This window comes from Octodon degus, unplaced genomic scaffold (genome assembly GCF_000260255.1).
Source record: "Octodon degus isolate 3935 unplaced genomic scaffold, OctDeg1.0 scaffold00093, whole genome shotgun sequence".
Lineage (NCBI taxonomy): Eukaryota > Metazoa > Chordata > Mammalia > Rodentia > Octodontidae > Octodon > Octodon degus.
The window spans coordinates 5,373,750-5,386,814 of NW_004524669.1; the positions used below are offsets into that span (position 1 = coordinate 5,373,750).

The 13,065-nt window shown below is 45.8% G+C and overlaps 1 protein-coding gene across 1 annotated transcript in view; it reads right to left on the minus strand.

Moving 5' to 3' along the window:
• Spryd3 (SPRY domain containing 3) overlaps positions 1 to 7,740 on the minus strand; it is a 17,870-nt gene extending 10,130 nt beyond the window's left edge. The window contains exons 1-6 of the mRNA XM_004637869.2: positions 7,631 to 7,740; positions 5,997 to 6,143; positions 4,575 to 4,650; positions 3,980 to 4,104; positions 3,369 to 3,504; positions 1,920 to 2,105 (exon numbers count right to left, since the gene is read on the minus strand). Coding sequence (XP_004637926.1) covers positions 1,920 to 2,105; positions 3,369 to 3,504; positions 3,980 to 4,104; positions 4,575 to 4,650; positions 5,997 to 6,143; positions 7,631 to 7,653 — 693 coding nt within the window. The 5' untranslated portion in view covers positions 7,654 to 7,740. The remainder of the gene's footprint in view (positions 1 to 1,919; positions 2,106 to 3,368; positions 3,505 to 3,979; positions 4,105 to 4,574; positions 4,651 to 5,996; positions 6,144 to 7,630) is intronic.
• Positions 7,741 to 13,065: the final 5,325 nt, after the last annotated feature.

A 13,065-nucleotide genomic window follows, 5' to 3' on the forward strand; every position in this document is an offset into this window, starting at 1 on the left:
AGCAAGCACTTACGAGCAGTGGTCCCACCCTGCCAGCTGTCCTAGACTGGGGTAAGGGTCCAAGAGTAAGCCAAACTCAACAACTCATGTCTAACAAAGAAAAAATTTGTAAATGAGTGGCCTGAGGACACTGGGGGAAGGGTGGAGAGGAAGGAAAGCTATTTATAAATGTCTCCAGGATTCCGCATCAGTTAGAAAAGATGTCTGGGAGGAGCTGGGAACAGAGTGGGGACACATCCAGGCAGGGAAAGGATGCCAGGAAAAAATTTCTGAGGGGAGGTCAGGGATGAGAGCTGGAATGGTGCCCTGGCTCAGACCAAGGTCAACTCCATAGATGTTGTGAGAATAATGGTAGATGGGGAAAAGAAAAGAGTAGTCAAGGAATGGGTATCTGAGGCCTCCTGCTCACAGCCACAACAACCCTTGAATCTCAGGGCTAAAATGGGTGCAGCAGCAGAGTACACTTTCTGCCATTTTCCCTGAGCTCAATTTACCTTGAATTCCACAAGGGGGAGGTCTCATTCCTAATCCACTCCCACCCCCCACTGCTTCTGTTTTGCTATCAAATGCTGAATTGAAAACAGCCTGGGTTGGGGTGCAAAGGCCAGAGGGTGGAGAAAAAGGCCAGGCCGGGAGCAAGGGGGCAGCAGTAGGACAATTCCAAGTGGGGAGCCTGAGCAGCCCACCAGAGGCCAGGGCTATCCTCAACTCAGCATCTAAACATTCCCAACACAACAAGGCACAAAACAGACAAGAGAAAATCCTCTCTCCAGGCCTACTTGCTTCTAAAACCCAAGGAAAGCTGGGAATGGTGGTACACACCTGCAATTCCAGCACTTAGAAGGCCGAGGCAGGAGGATCACTGCAAGCTCACGGCTAGCATGGGTTACACAGTGAACTCAAGGCCAGCCTGGGATACATAAGGTGACTCAGTCTTATAACACACACACACACACACACACACCACCACCACCACCACCACCACCACCACCACCAAATCCCAGGAAAAGATTAAATGGGTCTGGGAAGAAAACAGAAAAAACAAGCCTCAGAGGCTGAAGGAGTCTTCCTGACTCTTTTTCTCTCTCTCTCTCTTTCTTTCTTTCTTTCTTTCTTTCTTTCTTTCTTTCTTTCTTTCTTTCTTTCTTTGTCTCTTTCTCATCTTCTATAACACACAGGGGAAACACAGGAGATTGAAAATGAAACTTACTCAAGAAAGATCTCCAAGAACCTTCTGCCCCAGCACTATAAATGGAAAGCCCAGTCCAGCTGAGCTAGGATCAAGGAAGAGGGAAATACAGGCATTCTGCCTCCAAAACAACCCAATTCCCATGATAGCAGAGTATGGGTGGCAGAGAACACCAGATACTGGAGGAGCCCAAACAGAACAAAACAGAGCTTCCACTCATTCTAAGTCAACAGCTTACCTGAGTTCTCAACTCAAGGAGAGCAAAGAAAGGGGATCAGTGCTAAAGAGAACAGAGATGTAGTTAGGAGTGTGGTGCCCACCTGTAATCTCAGTACTGAGAGGCTGAGGCTAGAGGATCCCAATTCAAACCCAGTCTGGGAAATTTAATAACTTAGTGAGATCCTGTCTCAAAATAAAAAAAATTAAAAAAATTAAAAAATAAAAAAAAAAAAAAGCTGGGAATGTAGCTCAGAACAGAGGACCTGGGTTCAGACCCCACTTTGAGAGACAGATAGACAGACAAATACACAGAGAGTCAGAGACACAGAGAGAAAAACATAGACTCCAATTATTATGTCAAGGCTTGCCAAAACTCCATTTCCAAGTACAACAAAAGAGACTGTCCTTCCTTACCATGGGAAGCAATATAGACAAGCTAATGTGCCCACAGCATTTGCCTTAAGCCCCTCCACCTCCACCCCATCCCCATCACCCACTGCCCCTTACTTACAGTCCCACAGACTCTGACATCATGCAGCCGGCCCCACTCGTCCTCATAACTGTCCACCATCATGACGCTATCATCCTCGCGGCCCAACTCAGCATTGAGGTGCAGCCGTACCTCCTCACCCAGGGAGTGCATGCCAACTGCTGGGAAAAGCCCATCTGGGGACATGGGCATGATGGTGGAGCCCACCTGCAGCAGAGAGATGGAGGGAGGATGTTGCCACCTTGCTCACTTTCTCACAGCTTAAGTAATTCACACAAGTGTATTTTCAAGATGATGCAACCAATAATTATCACATATACATTGGCAGATTAAAAAAAAAGAACCAGGCACAAAGAAGCTGAAAACTTTGCTAAGCACTCCTGGCTGAGCAAGGTATCCACTGTGCTAGAAGGCAAGCACAAAGCCCTAGACTTGCTGCCACGGGTTTCAGGATGTGCACGTGTGTGCTGCAGCAGGAAGGAGATGCAGCACAGATGCTGAGGGAGCAGGAGCTTACAACCAAGGCCTGAGAAGGAAGCTTTCCAGGGTGAGCAAAGAACCTAGGATAGAGGAGACAGCTATCTTTTATTTGCTCTTGTCCCCTTTCTTTACCACTACTAGTCTCCCTTTGCAGAGGAAAAGGAAGAATTAAAAGGAAAAACTCAAAAAAAAAATAAATAAATAAATAAATAAATAAAAATAAAAGGAAAAACTCAGAAAGGCCATATTCTTCCAGGATTCAAGTACTCAGCTATAAAGATAAGGCTTTTATAAGTAAACGGATACAACTAGAGACCATGCTCCTAAATAAAATAAATCCAACTCGCATATATAAATATTGTATTATCTCCCTGGTTTAAGAAACTGAAAGAGTAAATAAAATCCAAAATGTAGGTGCCAGGGACATAGCTCAGTAGAATAAGCACTTGCCTGGCAAGTGCAAGGGCCTGAGTTCAATCCCTGGTTCCACCAAAAAAAAAAAAAAGAAGAAGAATGAATTCTGCATGCCTATATCTGGTAATCTGAGCAACTACTTTGAAGGTAACAATACACAATATAACAACTATTGTTAATTTCCTATCAAATTATTTTGATATTTTGTGTAATTTTTGTTTCTTTACTCTCAAAAAAAAAAGAAAGAAAACCTTCATGAAGGCCTTCTAGTTTATATCCCTAGGCTGTAATCTTTTCTTTTTTCTGCTCAAAATATCCCTCCAAATCATTCAGTTCTGGTCTCTAAAATTTCTACTCATCTTCTACTGGCTACACGAACTTTCCCTCTAGGCAGGCAAGAAAAATGTCGTATCCTATGCACACAAGACCTCAGATACATCCAAGACTGAACTAAAGGAGATGGGGATTGAGTGCGTGGGTACCTGGTCAAGCCCCAGCCAGCAGATTCTTCCCAGTCATTCCCACAATCTTCGTGCAGCTTCAAGCTACTTAATCAACCAAGAATTTGCCACTCACCCGCTTTCCATTTTTGGTGAAGAAAATCTGGGCAGTCTGCACATCAAAGGATACAGGCTCAATGCCACAGCCAATCCGGTCCCCAGAGTTGCACTTTGACCCAAACTGGCGTCCCTTGGCTCGGCCATTGTACAGCCTATGGAAAAATGGCAGACACACAGGACTACAGCTGCCCTCCTGTTCCTCCCTAGGATCCTCCCAGCTGCTGCCATCCCTCTGGATGTCCTATATGAGCTCCACCCTCATCCCCAATCTGCATTCCTGCAAGGGTAACCACCAGGTACTTCCTGTTCTGATCAAAAAGGTCTATCAAAACACCACAAGAGGGGCTGGTGAGATGGCTCGGTGGTCTAAAGCACCTACTTAGAACAAGCTAAGCTAAACAAAAGCGCAGGGACCGCGGTTCGAGCCCCAGCACCACATGCCAGCCAGCCCCACCCCCTGGTGGGCTGAGCTGGCCACACACACACACACACACACAAAATAAATAAATTAATTAATTAATTAAAAAAAAACATTAAGAAATGGTAAAAGCCATGTTGAAATAGTCCTTCCTATCTATGATTCCCAAATTCATAGGGAAGGGGTCAGGTTCCAAAAGGGCCACTCACTTGCCATCATCAGCATGGTAGGCGACAGAGTCCGGCAACCAGCCAGGCTGGTGATCCAAACTGTAGTATTGAGGGACGAGCCCCACAGCAATGGTGCCCCGGACACCACTATCCACAATAGACACCTGGAAGGACAAAAGAAAGCACAACTAGCAGCAATGGGAAAGGGAATACACTGTTGGGAGTATGGACAGGGAGTTAGTGATTAAAAATGATAAGACTCAGAAAGACAAAGGAATGGCAAAGCAGGGGCTTACTTTACCATGATGACTTAAGACAATTATATCCAAGCTTTGGAAATAGGAGGTAGAGTAGACATTAAGCTTGGGCTGGGGGACAGGAAAGCATGTGGGTCAAAGTCTGGTACACATGATAAAGCCCACTTAGCTAAGGGGCAAAAAGCATAGCACTGGGAGGCAGATTCCCAAGATACCTACCTTTAGCCCAGGGCCCATGCTACCCCGCACCTTTCCTAGTCATGAGGATAGTCCAGAGGGAACATTAAAAAGACTGGGTATGCATCTAGGAAAGGAGCTCCTTGAAGCGCAATGTTCTTCACCTCAGCCTCTGCTCTGCCCACCCACAGTCTGATCACCTCAAAATAATTGCTGTCCTTGGTCAAGGGTCGGGAAGCCACGTAGCAGCCAACTTCACCAGAGTTTCCATGATAACTGAAGGAAGAATGAGGGGGGAATTCCATTAGCTGTCCAGCCCAGGGTTGGGAGGAAGGCCTTGACATCCCAAGCCCCACCCTGCAAGGATCATTACAGAGAATGCATCAGGCCACACTTCAGGATAGCTGCACACAAGATACTCAAGGTCACTCATCCCTTCACTGCCTCCAGCCAGGGTCCAATCCACACTGCACTGTGCAAGCTGATACAAGCCTGGCCTTTTCAGCTTCAAAGGGAAAGAATGCAGAGTTTCCCTATTTGAGGTCTCACAACCTTGTCTAACCTCAGTCCCTCATGCTGCAGCGTCAGCCCTTGCCTTTGGCTCTGCCCTCAGTGGAGCTGGAGAACAGCAGGTCTCTGTCCTCCATGCCAAAACCTTTTACAGACTGGAAGATGATTACTCAGTCCCCACTCCTCAGCTGTCTTTCCTCCAGGATACATAGCATTACTTCCTTTTCCTTCAGCGAGAACTTCTGTGAAAGAGGCTCAGGAGTCAGGGAGAGAGTTCAAAACAGAAAAGAGAAAAAACAAGCACACAAACCAAGGGTTGGGGGGCTGGGGAGATGGCTCAGTAGAATAAGTGCTTGCTTGGCAAGCACAAGGGCCTGAGTTCAATTCCTGATTCCACCAAAAAAAAAAAAAAAAAGGTTGGGAAGACACTGGAGGTGGTAGGCAGGATCCCCATAGAAGACCACTGTCTCTAAAATCACAGTCAATTTTATTTTTATTTATTTATTTATTTATTTTGGCAGAACCCGGGATTGAACTCAGGCCCTTGAGCTTGCCAGGGAAGTGCTTATTCCACTGAGCCATCTCCCTGGCCCCTATTTTTATTTATTTGTACAATAAAGTACACTCCCAGCTCCAGTACACTACCCTCGAATAGCCACTGAATCCAGTCTCTGAGACATGGGCAGATTCAGATACCTCACATACATCAGTCTTCACAAAGAACCTAGGGAATTCCTGATACCCTAGCAGCCTTCTATACCTGACAAGCTCATTTCCAGTGCCCAAACAAGACAGGCCCCTGCTGGGTCCCTTTCTTGCCAAACCAAAACAGAATGATCCAGGAATAAAAGCAGAGAGGAACACACACTACTCTACTCAGAAAAGCCTCCAAGAGGCCAGAGAGATGGCTCAGTGGAATACGTGCTTCCCTGGCAAGCGCAAGGGCCTAAGTTCAATCTTCGTTCTGCCAAGAAAAAGAAAAGCCTCCAGGGTCAAAAGAGCTTTTTCCTCCAGAGCACTGTAGACAATCCTCTTCCTCTGAAAAAAAGCCCCCTTTCACTTCTAAGATCTGGAACAGAAAGGAACATGTAAAAACATTCCCCTAAACACACCTCAAAGTATCTCCATCTACAAGGATATGTTTGAACCTTTCCTGATATCGGAAAGCTCGGACCTCTCGAATCTCCCGGATCCGCCGGCGCCAATTCAGAAACCGGTAGTGCAGGTTGAGGTCATCCATCTTGTTCATGAGAACAAACCTGCCAAGGGAAGAAGGGATTGTGGAGGAAGTGGGACCCTGAGCAAAGCAGCTAAGCCTGCTCAGCTCTGAACTTGGAGACGGCAATAGGCTTGAGGTGAGTTACCCAGATAGACCTCAATAATCCCCATCTTCAATTCTTTCATTCAACATTTACTGTGCTCCTACTGTATGTGCAATCTAATAAAATGGATAAGAATCCTATTGTTAGGGGGTTTCTACTGTAACAGGCTAGGGGCAGGCAACAAGACAGACAATAAATAGCCATGACAATGTTAGCCAGTAGAAGAAAAAAACAAGGTGCAGTGACAAACAGGGTGACAGAATCAACAGTCTCTTTGAGGAGATAACATCTAAGCTGAAAAGGAATCGGTCAGGAATGTGACAGCCCAAGAAATAGCATTCCAGGTACAAGTTGTTAGGTGGAAGGAAGCTGGAGTTGTAAAGGAGGAAAGTGGGCACCTGGCATGTAGGGAAAATGAGTGTGAATGAATCAAATGAAAAGGCAGGAGCCAGAATGAGGTCCTACAGACTATGGTAAGTAGTTTAGATTTTGTTCCAAGTGTGGTGGGAAACTTCTAGTGGGTTTAAAGCAAGAAATGACACAATTTTAAACTTTATCACCTAGGCCGGGGAGATGGCTCAATGGAATAAGTGCTTCCCTGGGAAGCGCAAGGGCCTGAGTTCAATCCCTGGTTCTGCAATAAATAAATAAATAAATAAATAAATAAATAAATAAATAAACTTTATCAGCTCTTCTAGCTTGTTCAGGCTGCCGGTTGCTGCAGCAGTTCAGATGAGACGGCATCCACTGAGCAGTTACTGGCGGTGAAGGAAACAAATGGGATGATCCAGCTATTTAAACAACCCCGCAGGGCCAACATATGAATGAATGAATGCTTCCTCGGTGCCAAAAGTAAGAGAAAAAAAAGGGTAAAGTACAGTTGTTTCCCCATTCTCTGAGCCCTGAACAATGCCTTACAGATAGCAGGTGTTGAGTTAACCTAGAATAGGTTGAGTTCCATCTCTGGGCCTTATTACGGCTCCTTTGCACTAACCACAACCCACCATTCGGCCTGGAAGAGCAGACACCTGTGGAGCAGCCATAGGTGTCCCCTTCTGGGCCTGGGCCAGGGTGAAACTCCAGGTACATGCCGGCGCCTGAGACCTAGGGGCACCTGGCTGCAGAGAAGCCCATAGCCTTGGCACCAGTGAATGGCAGTCGCACTGGGCCCGGCCTCCGCCCCACCTCGGCCTGGTCACTCAGGCCAGACTCCCGAGCATCGTGGCCCCAACCTGTCACTGTGACAACGCCGGGTCTCCCCAGGCCCTGCACTAGGTTACAGTGCACCGAGGGTACGCGCCAAGGGAGACCCAAAGCCAGCGTAAGGCCCCGCCCTTGAGCCCGGAGCCCCAGCCCAGGACCACTGCCTCGGGGTCCGGGGAGACCTGAGGCCCCCGGGACCCCGCCCCCCGATCCCCGCCTACCGGGGCCGCCGCGTCCTCCTCATCCATAGGCCTCTCAGCTCCACTCACAAGCTCTTCGGCCGCCGCCACCACACACATCCGGGTCCCCGCCCTTCCTATGTTCCTCGAGGCCCGCCTCTCCCAACCATTTTAGCCAATCACCAGCGGCTTCTGACGATGGGCACCAGCAAAAGCCAATAGCAGGGCATAGGCAGGGTGTGAGGTGCGGCCCGGTGAACCGGGTACCTAGACCCGGTCCGGGTCTGGTAAACCCTGGACCCTAGAGTGTGGGGGAGGTGGTGTGGCGGTGCCCACGGGTGCCCAGTGCTCTGGAGAGGCGGCCAGGGGGCGGCTCCTCGCAGGGCGGAGCTTTGCATTTCCTGTGTGTTTATTCAGTGCTAGACAAGATGCTGTAACCTCTACAGGAATGTCCTTTTAGTCGGTCATCCTTAAGAGATAATTTTTTTAAATCACATTTTCCGTGTGAGGAACCAGAGGCTGGCCTTCATAGCTGGTGCGCTTCACAGTTGCCATATACTTTATTCTCTCCAGAGCTCCATTACGTGTCATGGTCCTTCATTCTAGGAAAGACATTCCATTCCATAGCGGAAAACTGCAAAAACACAGTTACATATAAACTAACGTTTTTGAGGAAGAGGGGTTTGCTAAGACTAAGCAGAAATGGGTCCGAATGTTAAGAGACAGAAAACCGAGCAACTACTACAGGTCATACCTCGCGGGGAGAAGTTTTTGTTTTGTTTTCATTTGGTTTGCTTTTGTCTTTCTTTTTTTCTTTCTTCTTCTTCTTCTTCTTCTTTTTTTTTTTTTTTTTGCAGAACCAGCGATTGAACTCGGGCCCTTGCGCTTGCAAGGGAAGCGCTTATCCTACTGAGCCATCTCCCCAGCCCTGCTTTTGTTTGTTTTTTTGTTTTGTTTTGTTTTGTTTTGTTTTGTTTTGTTTGATATAGGGTATCAAAATCACAGCAATCCTCCTGCCTCAGCCTCCCAAGTGCTGGGATTACAGGCCTGTGCCACTATGTCTGACTCATCGTGGGGAGTTTCAACTCTTACATCAGGACTTCCCGGATTTCCTCCCATAGCTGGATTTTTTTCTACTCCACTATAGAAAATTCTCAGGGGCAGAGATATAGCTCAGAGGCACAGTGCCTGCCTGGAAAGCACAAGGTCTTGAGTTTGATTCCTAGTTTGAAAAAAAAAAAAAAAAAAGATTCTGGGTGAGAGGCCAGGCTGGGGAGAGTTTGTAAGAACCTCCCTAATTCAAAGTAAAAAAAATTAAAATGGTTTGGTAAGCAGGTGTGGCCTGCCCGTTGCTAACATCAGCACAAAAGAATGAGAGTTGTAGGATTCTCATACATTCCCTGCAAAATGCACGTAGGTAGGCACAAAAATGTCCCCAAATCGTTCCCCAGAGCCAGCACTGACACGCACACACTAAATAGAGTCCAAGGCCACCCCAAACTGTGTCGTGAGACTCTATTTAAATAAAAAACAAAAGCTCGGGCTGGAGAGATGGCTCAGTGGTCTAAAGCACCTACTTGAAACAAGCTTGGCAAAGCACAGGGACCGCGGTTCGATTCCCCCAGCACCACATGCCAGCCAGCCGCGCCCCCTGATGGGCTGAGCTGGCCACACACACATACAATAAATAAATGTAATAAATAAAAATAAATAAATAATTTAAAAAAAAAAAAAAGTTCTCCAGGCATGATGGCACATGCCTATAATCCCAGCACTGAGGAGGCTGGGCAGGAGGATGGCTGTGAGTACAAGGCCAGCCTGGGCTACAAAGTGATCTGAAGCCCAGCTGAACTGTACAGCAAGACCTTGTCTCAAAAAGACCAAAAAAAGAAAGAAAGAGAGAAAGAAAGAAAGAAAGAAAGAAAGAAAGAAAGAAAGAAAGAAGTTAATAATAAAGTGTATGCTTATATATATGCTTATATAGCAAAAAAGATTCTCTCTTCTTTATAGCATTTCGTTGATAACACATATTTCATTATTTTTATTATTGAAATGTGTGTGTGTGTGTAGAACTGTCTTTGTCCCTTCAGTACTCAGACCTATTCCATTTTCACCATAACAAGCTAAATTATGGCCACTTGCTGTAATAAAAATGGGTAGTGAAAATAGGTGTAGATGTGAAAACAGCCCAATTCTATGTGACTGAAAGGCCAAAGGTTTAGAATTCTCATCCATAAACAAGGATTATTGAAGAACCAAGCAGAGTGGTGCTCACCTGTAATCCCAGCACTCTCGGAGGCTAAGGGAAGAAGACTGCAAATTTGAACCCAGACTAGGCAATTTATTGAGCCTGTCTCATAAAAAATAAAAAATCTCTCCTAGGGCTAGGGAGACAGCTCAGTGGCATAAGGACCTTCCTGGTGAGCACAAGGACCTGAGTTCAATCTTTAGTGTAGCTTGCTGTGCTGGCCCCAGAACCAGGCATGGTGGCACACACTTGTAATCCCAGCAGTAGAGGGGCCGGGGAGATAGCTCAGTAGAATAAGTGCTTGCCTGGCAAGCTCAAGGGCCTGAGTTCAATCCCTGGTTCCACCAAAAATAACTAAATAAATTTTAAAAATCCCAGTGCTAGACGCTGAGACAGGCTGGCCCTCTGCTCACAACAAAAGTGAGCAGAGGGCCAGCCCGAATTGCATAATGAGATCCTGTATCAAAATAAATACATAAATTTATTTTTATTATTTATGTGTGTGTGTGGCCAGCTCAGCCCACCAGGGGGCAGGGCTGGCTGCCATGTGGTGCTGGGGGATCCAACCGTGGTCCCTGTGCTTTGTTGAGCTTGTTCTGAGTAGGTGCTTTAGACCACTGAGCCATCTCACCAGCCCCCACTGAGCCATCTCACTAGCCCCAAAATAAATACATAAATTTAATAAAAATAAAAAGTCTAGGCTGGGGAGATGGCTCAGTAGAATAAGTGCTTGCCTGGCAAGCACAAGGGTCTGAATTCAATCCCCAGTTCTGAAAAAAAAAAAAAAAAAAAAAAAAAAAATCTGAGACAATAGCTCAGTGCCATAGTTCTGGGTTCAATCCCCAGTATCCCAATCTTTTTGTTTGTTTGTTTTCTTGAGACAGTGTTTTCCTAGATAGTTCAACCTGGCCTTGAACTCACTATGTAGCCCAGACTGGCCTTGAACTCACAGAGATCTTCCTGCCTCAACTTCCTGAGTCCAGGAATTACAGGTATGCACCACCACATCTAGAATTACAGTTTTATTTTATTTTTTTTAAACGTTTAGGTTTTTTTTTCAATTTTATTTATTTATGTGTGTGTGTGTGTGTGTGTGTGTGTGTGTGTGTGTGGCCAGCTCAGCCCACCAGGGGGCGGGGCTGACTGGCATGTGGTGCTGGGGGATTGAACAGCGGTCCCTGTGCTTTGCTAAGCTTGTTCTGAGTAGGTGCTTTAGACCACTGAGCCATCTCACCAGCCCTAGAATTACAGTTTTAAATAGCTCAGCGCCAGCCTAACTCAACCTTTTGGGTCCTAGGTCCTTCACTACTTTTCTTCCATTCCTCTTCCTGAGTTATAAAAACATCTCAAGCCTCAGTTCCTTTCTTCCAAGAGGTAGCTGGAGAGGGACTGACCTGCGTGGCAGCCAGAATCACCCATCTCGTATTTTCTTTCCTGACTGGCTAGGATCTGATGTGGAGAAAAAAGACAAAATAAGGTGTTTCTTTTTTCTTTTTTTTTTTTTTGGTGGAACCAGGGATTGAACTCAGGCCCTTGCACTTAGCCAGGCAAGTGCTTGGCTCAAATGAAAATCTAAAACATACAACTTGTAGAAGAAAACATAGAACAATATCTTGAACAATATCTTAGTAGCCTTGGGCCAGGAAAACGTTCTCTTTCTCCTCTCTTTATTCTTTCTTTCTTTCCTTCTGCAAACCATGTATCTACCACATGACCCCACAATTCACTCCTAGATAGGTACCCAAGAGAAAAATGGATGGGCTGGGGAGATAGCTCAGTAGAATAAGTTCTTGCCTGGCAAGCACAAGGGCCTGAGTTTAATCTCCAGTTCTGCGTGCACACACACACACACACACACACACACACACACACACAAAGAAAGAAAGGAAAAAAAAATCCAAGATGAGAAGTCCCAAGTAGACCATCAACACTACTTTGATTCTTTTTTCGGGGGGGAGGGAGAACTGGGGATTGAATTCAGGCCCTTGTGCTTGCCAAGGAAATGCTTATTCTACTGAGCCATCTCCCCAGCCCCCATCAACACTACTTTTAATTTTTTTTTTTTTGCTTTGAAACATTTTTAGACTAGCAAAAAAATACATAGAGTTCATTTACCCTTTACCCAGTCTCCCCTAATATCAACAGGTTATGCAACCATAGTGCAATCATTTAAAACCAGGATATGAACCAGGCACAGTGGTGAATGCTTGTTATCTCAGCACTCTGGGAAGCTGAGATAGGATTCCAAGGGAGAGCCCAGCCTGAGCAACACTTTTGTGAGACCCTGTCTCAGAAAGAAAAGCAAAAACGAAGCAGAAGCAAGAGGATCACTGCAAGTTTGAAGGCAGCCTGAACTACATAGCAAGACCCTGTCTCAAAAAGAAAGAAAGAAAGAAAGAAAGAAAGAAAGAAAGAAAGAAAGAAAGAAGAAAGAAAAGAAAAGGAAAGGAAAAAGTACTGTGAAGGCACTGAGTTCAATCCTCAGTGCTTGCTTGGTTAGGGATACAGCTCAATGGTACAGCATCTGCCTGGTAAGTGTCAGGTCCTGAGCTCAGTTCCCAGTGCCAAGAAAACTACAGCAGTACCACAAACGCACACACACACACACACACACACACACACACACTGTAGTACTACATGTAGCACTATTAGTGCAATAATTTCCAGTCTTTATTCAAATGTCACAAATTTTGGGCTGCAGGGATAGTGCAGCGGTCTAAGCACCTGCCTATGTAAGCTCAAAGACCCAGGCTCGAACCCCAGTACCACATGGTGTGCCCAGTTGTGCACTGGAGCACCAAGCTGACCACCAAGACCAGGCATGGTGGTACACACCTGTAATCCCAGTGCTGAGGAGGCTGAAACAGGAGGATTACTATGACCCCAAGTTGTTTAATGAGACCCTGTACCAAATACATAAAATTTAAAAGAATAAAATAGGGGCCAGGGAGATGGCTCAGTAGAATAAGCACTTCCCTGACAAGCACAAGGGCCTGAGTTCAATCCCCAGTTCCACACACACACAAAAAAAAAGAATAAAATAAAATAAAACCAATATCAAATTTTTCAACTGATGTCCTTTTTTTTTTTTTTTAATACAGGATCCAATCTGGGACTCCACATTACAGTTACTTAAATCTCCTCAGTCTGAATCTAAAACAGTTTTTCTGTTTTTATTGAATATCAACAAGTTATTTTGGGGCCAGGGAGATGGCTCAGTGGAATAAGC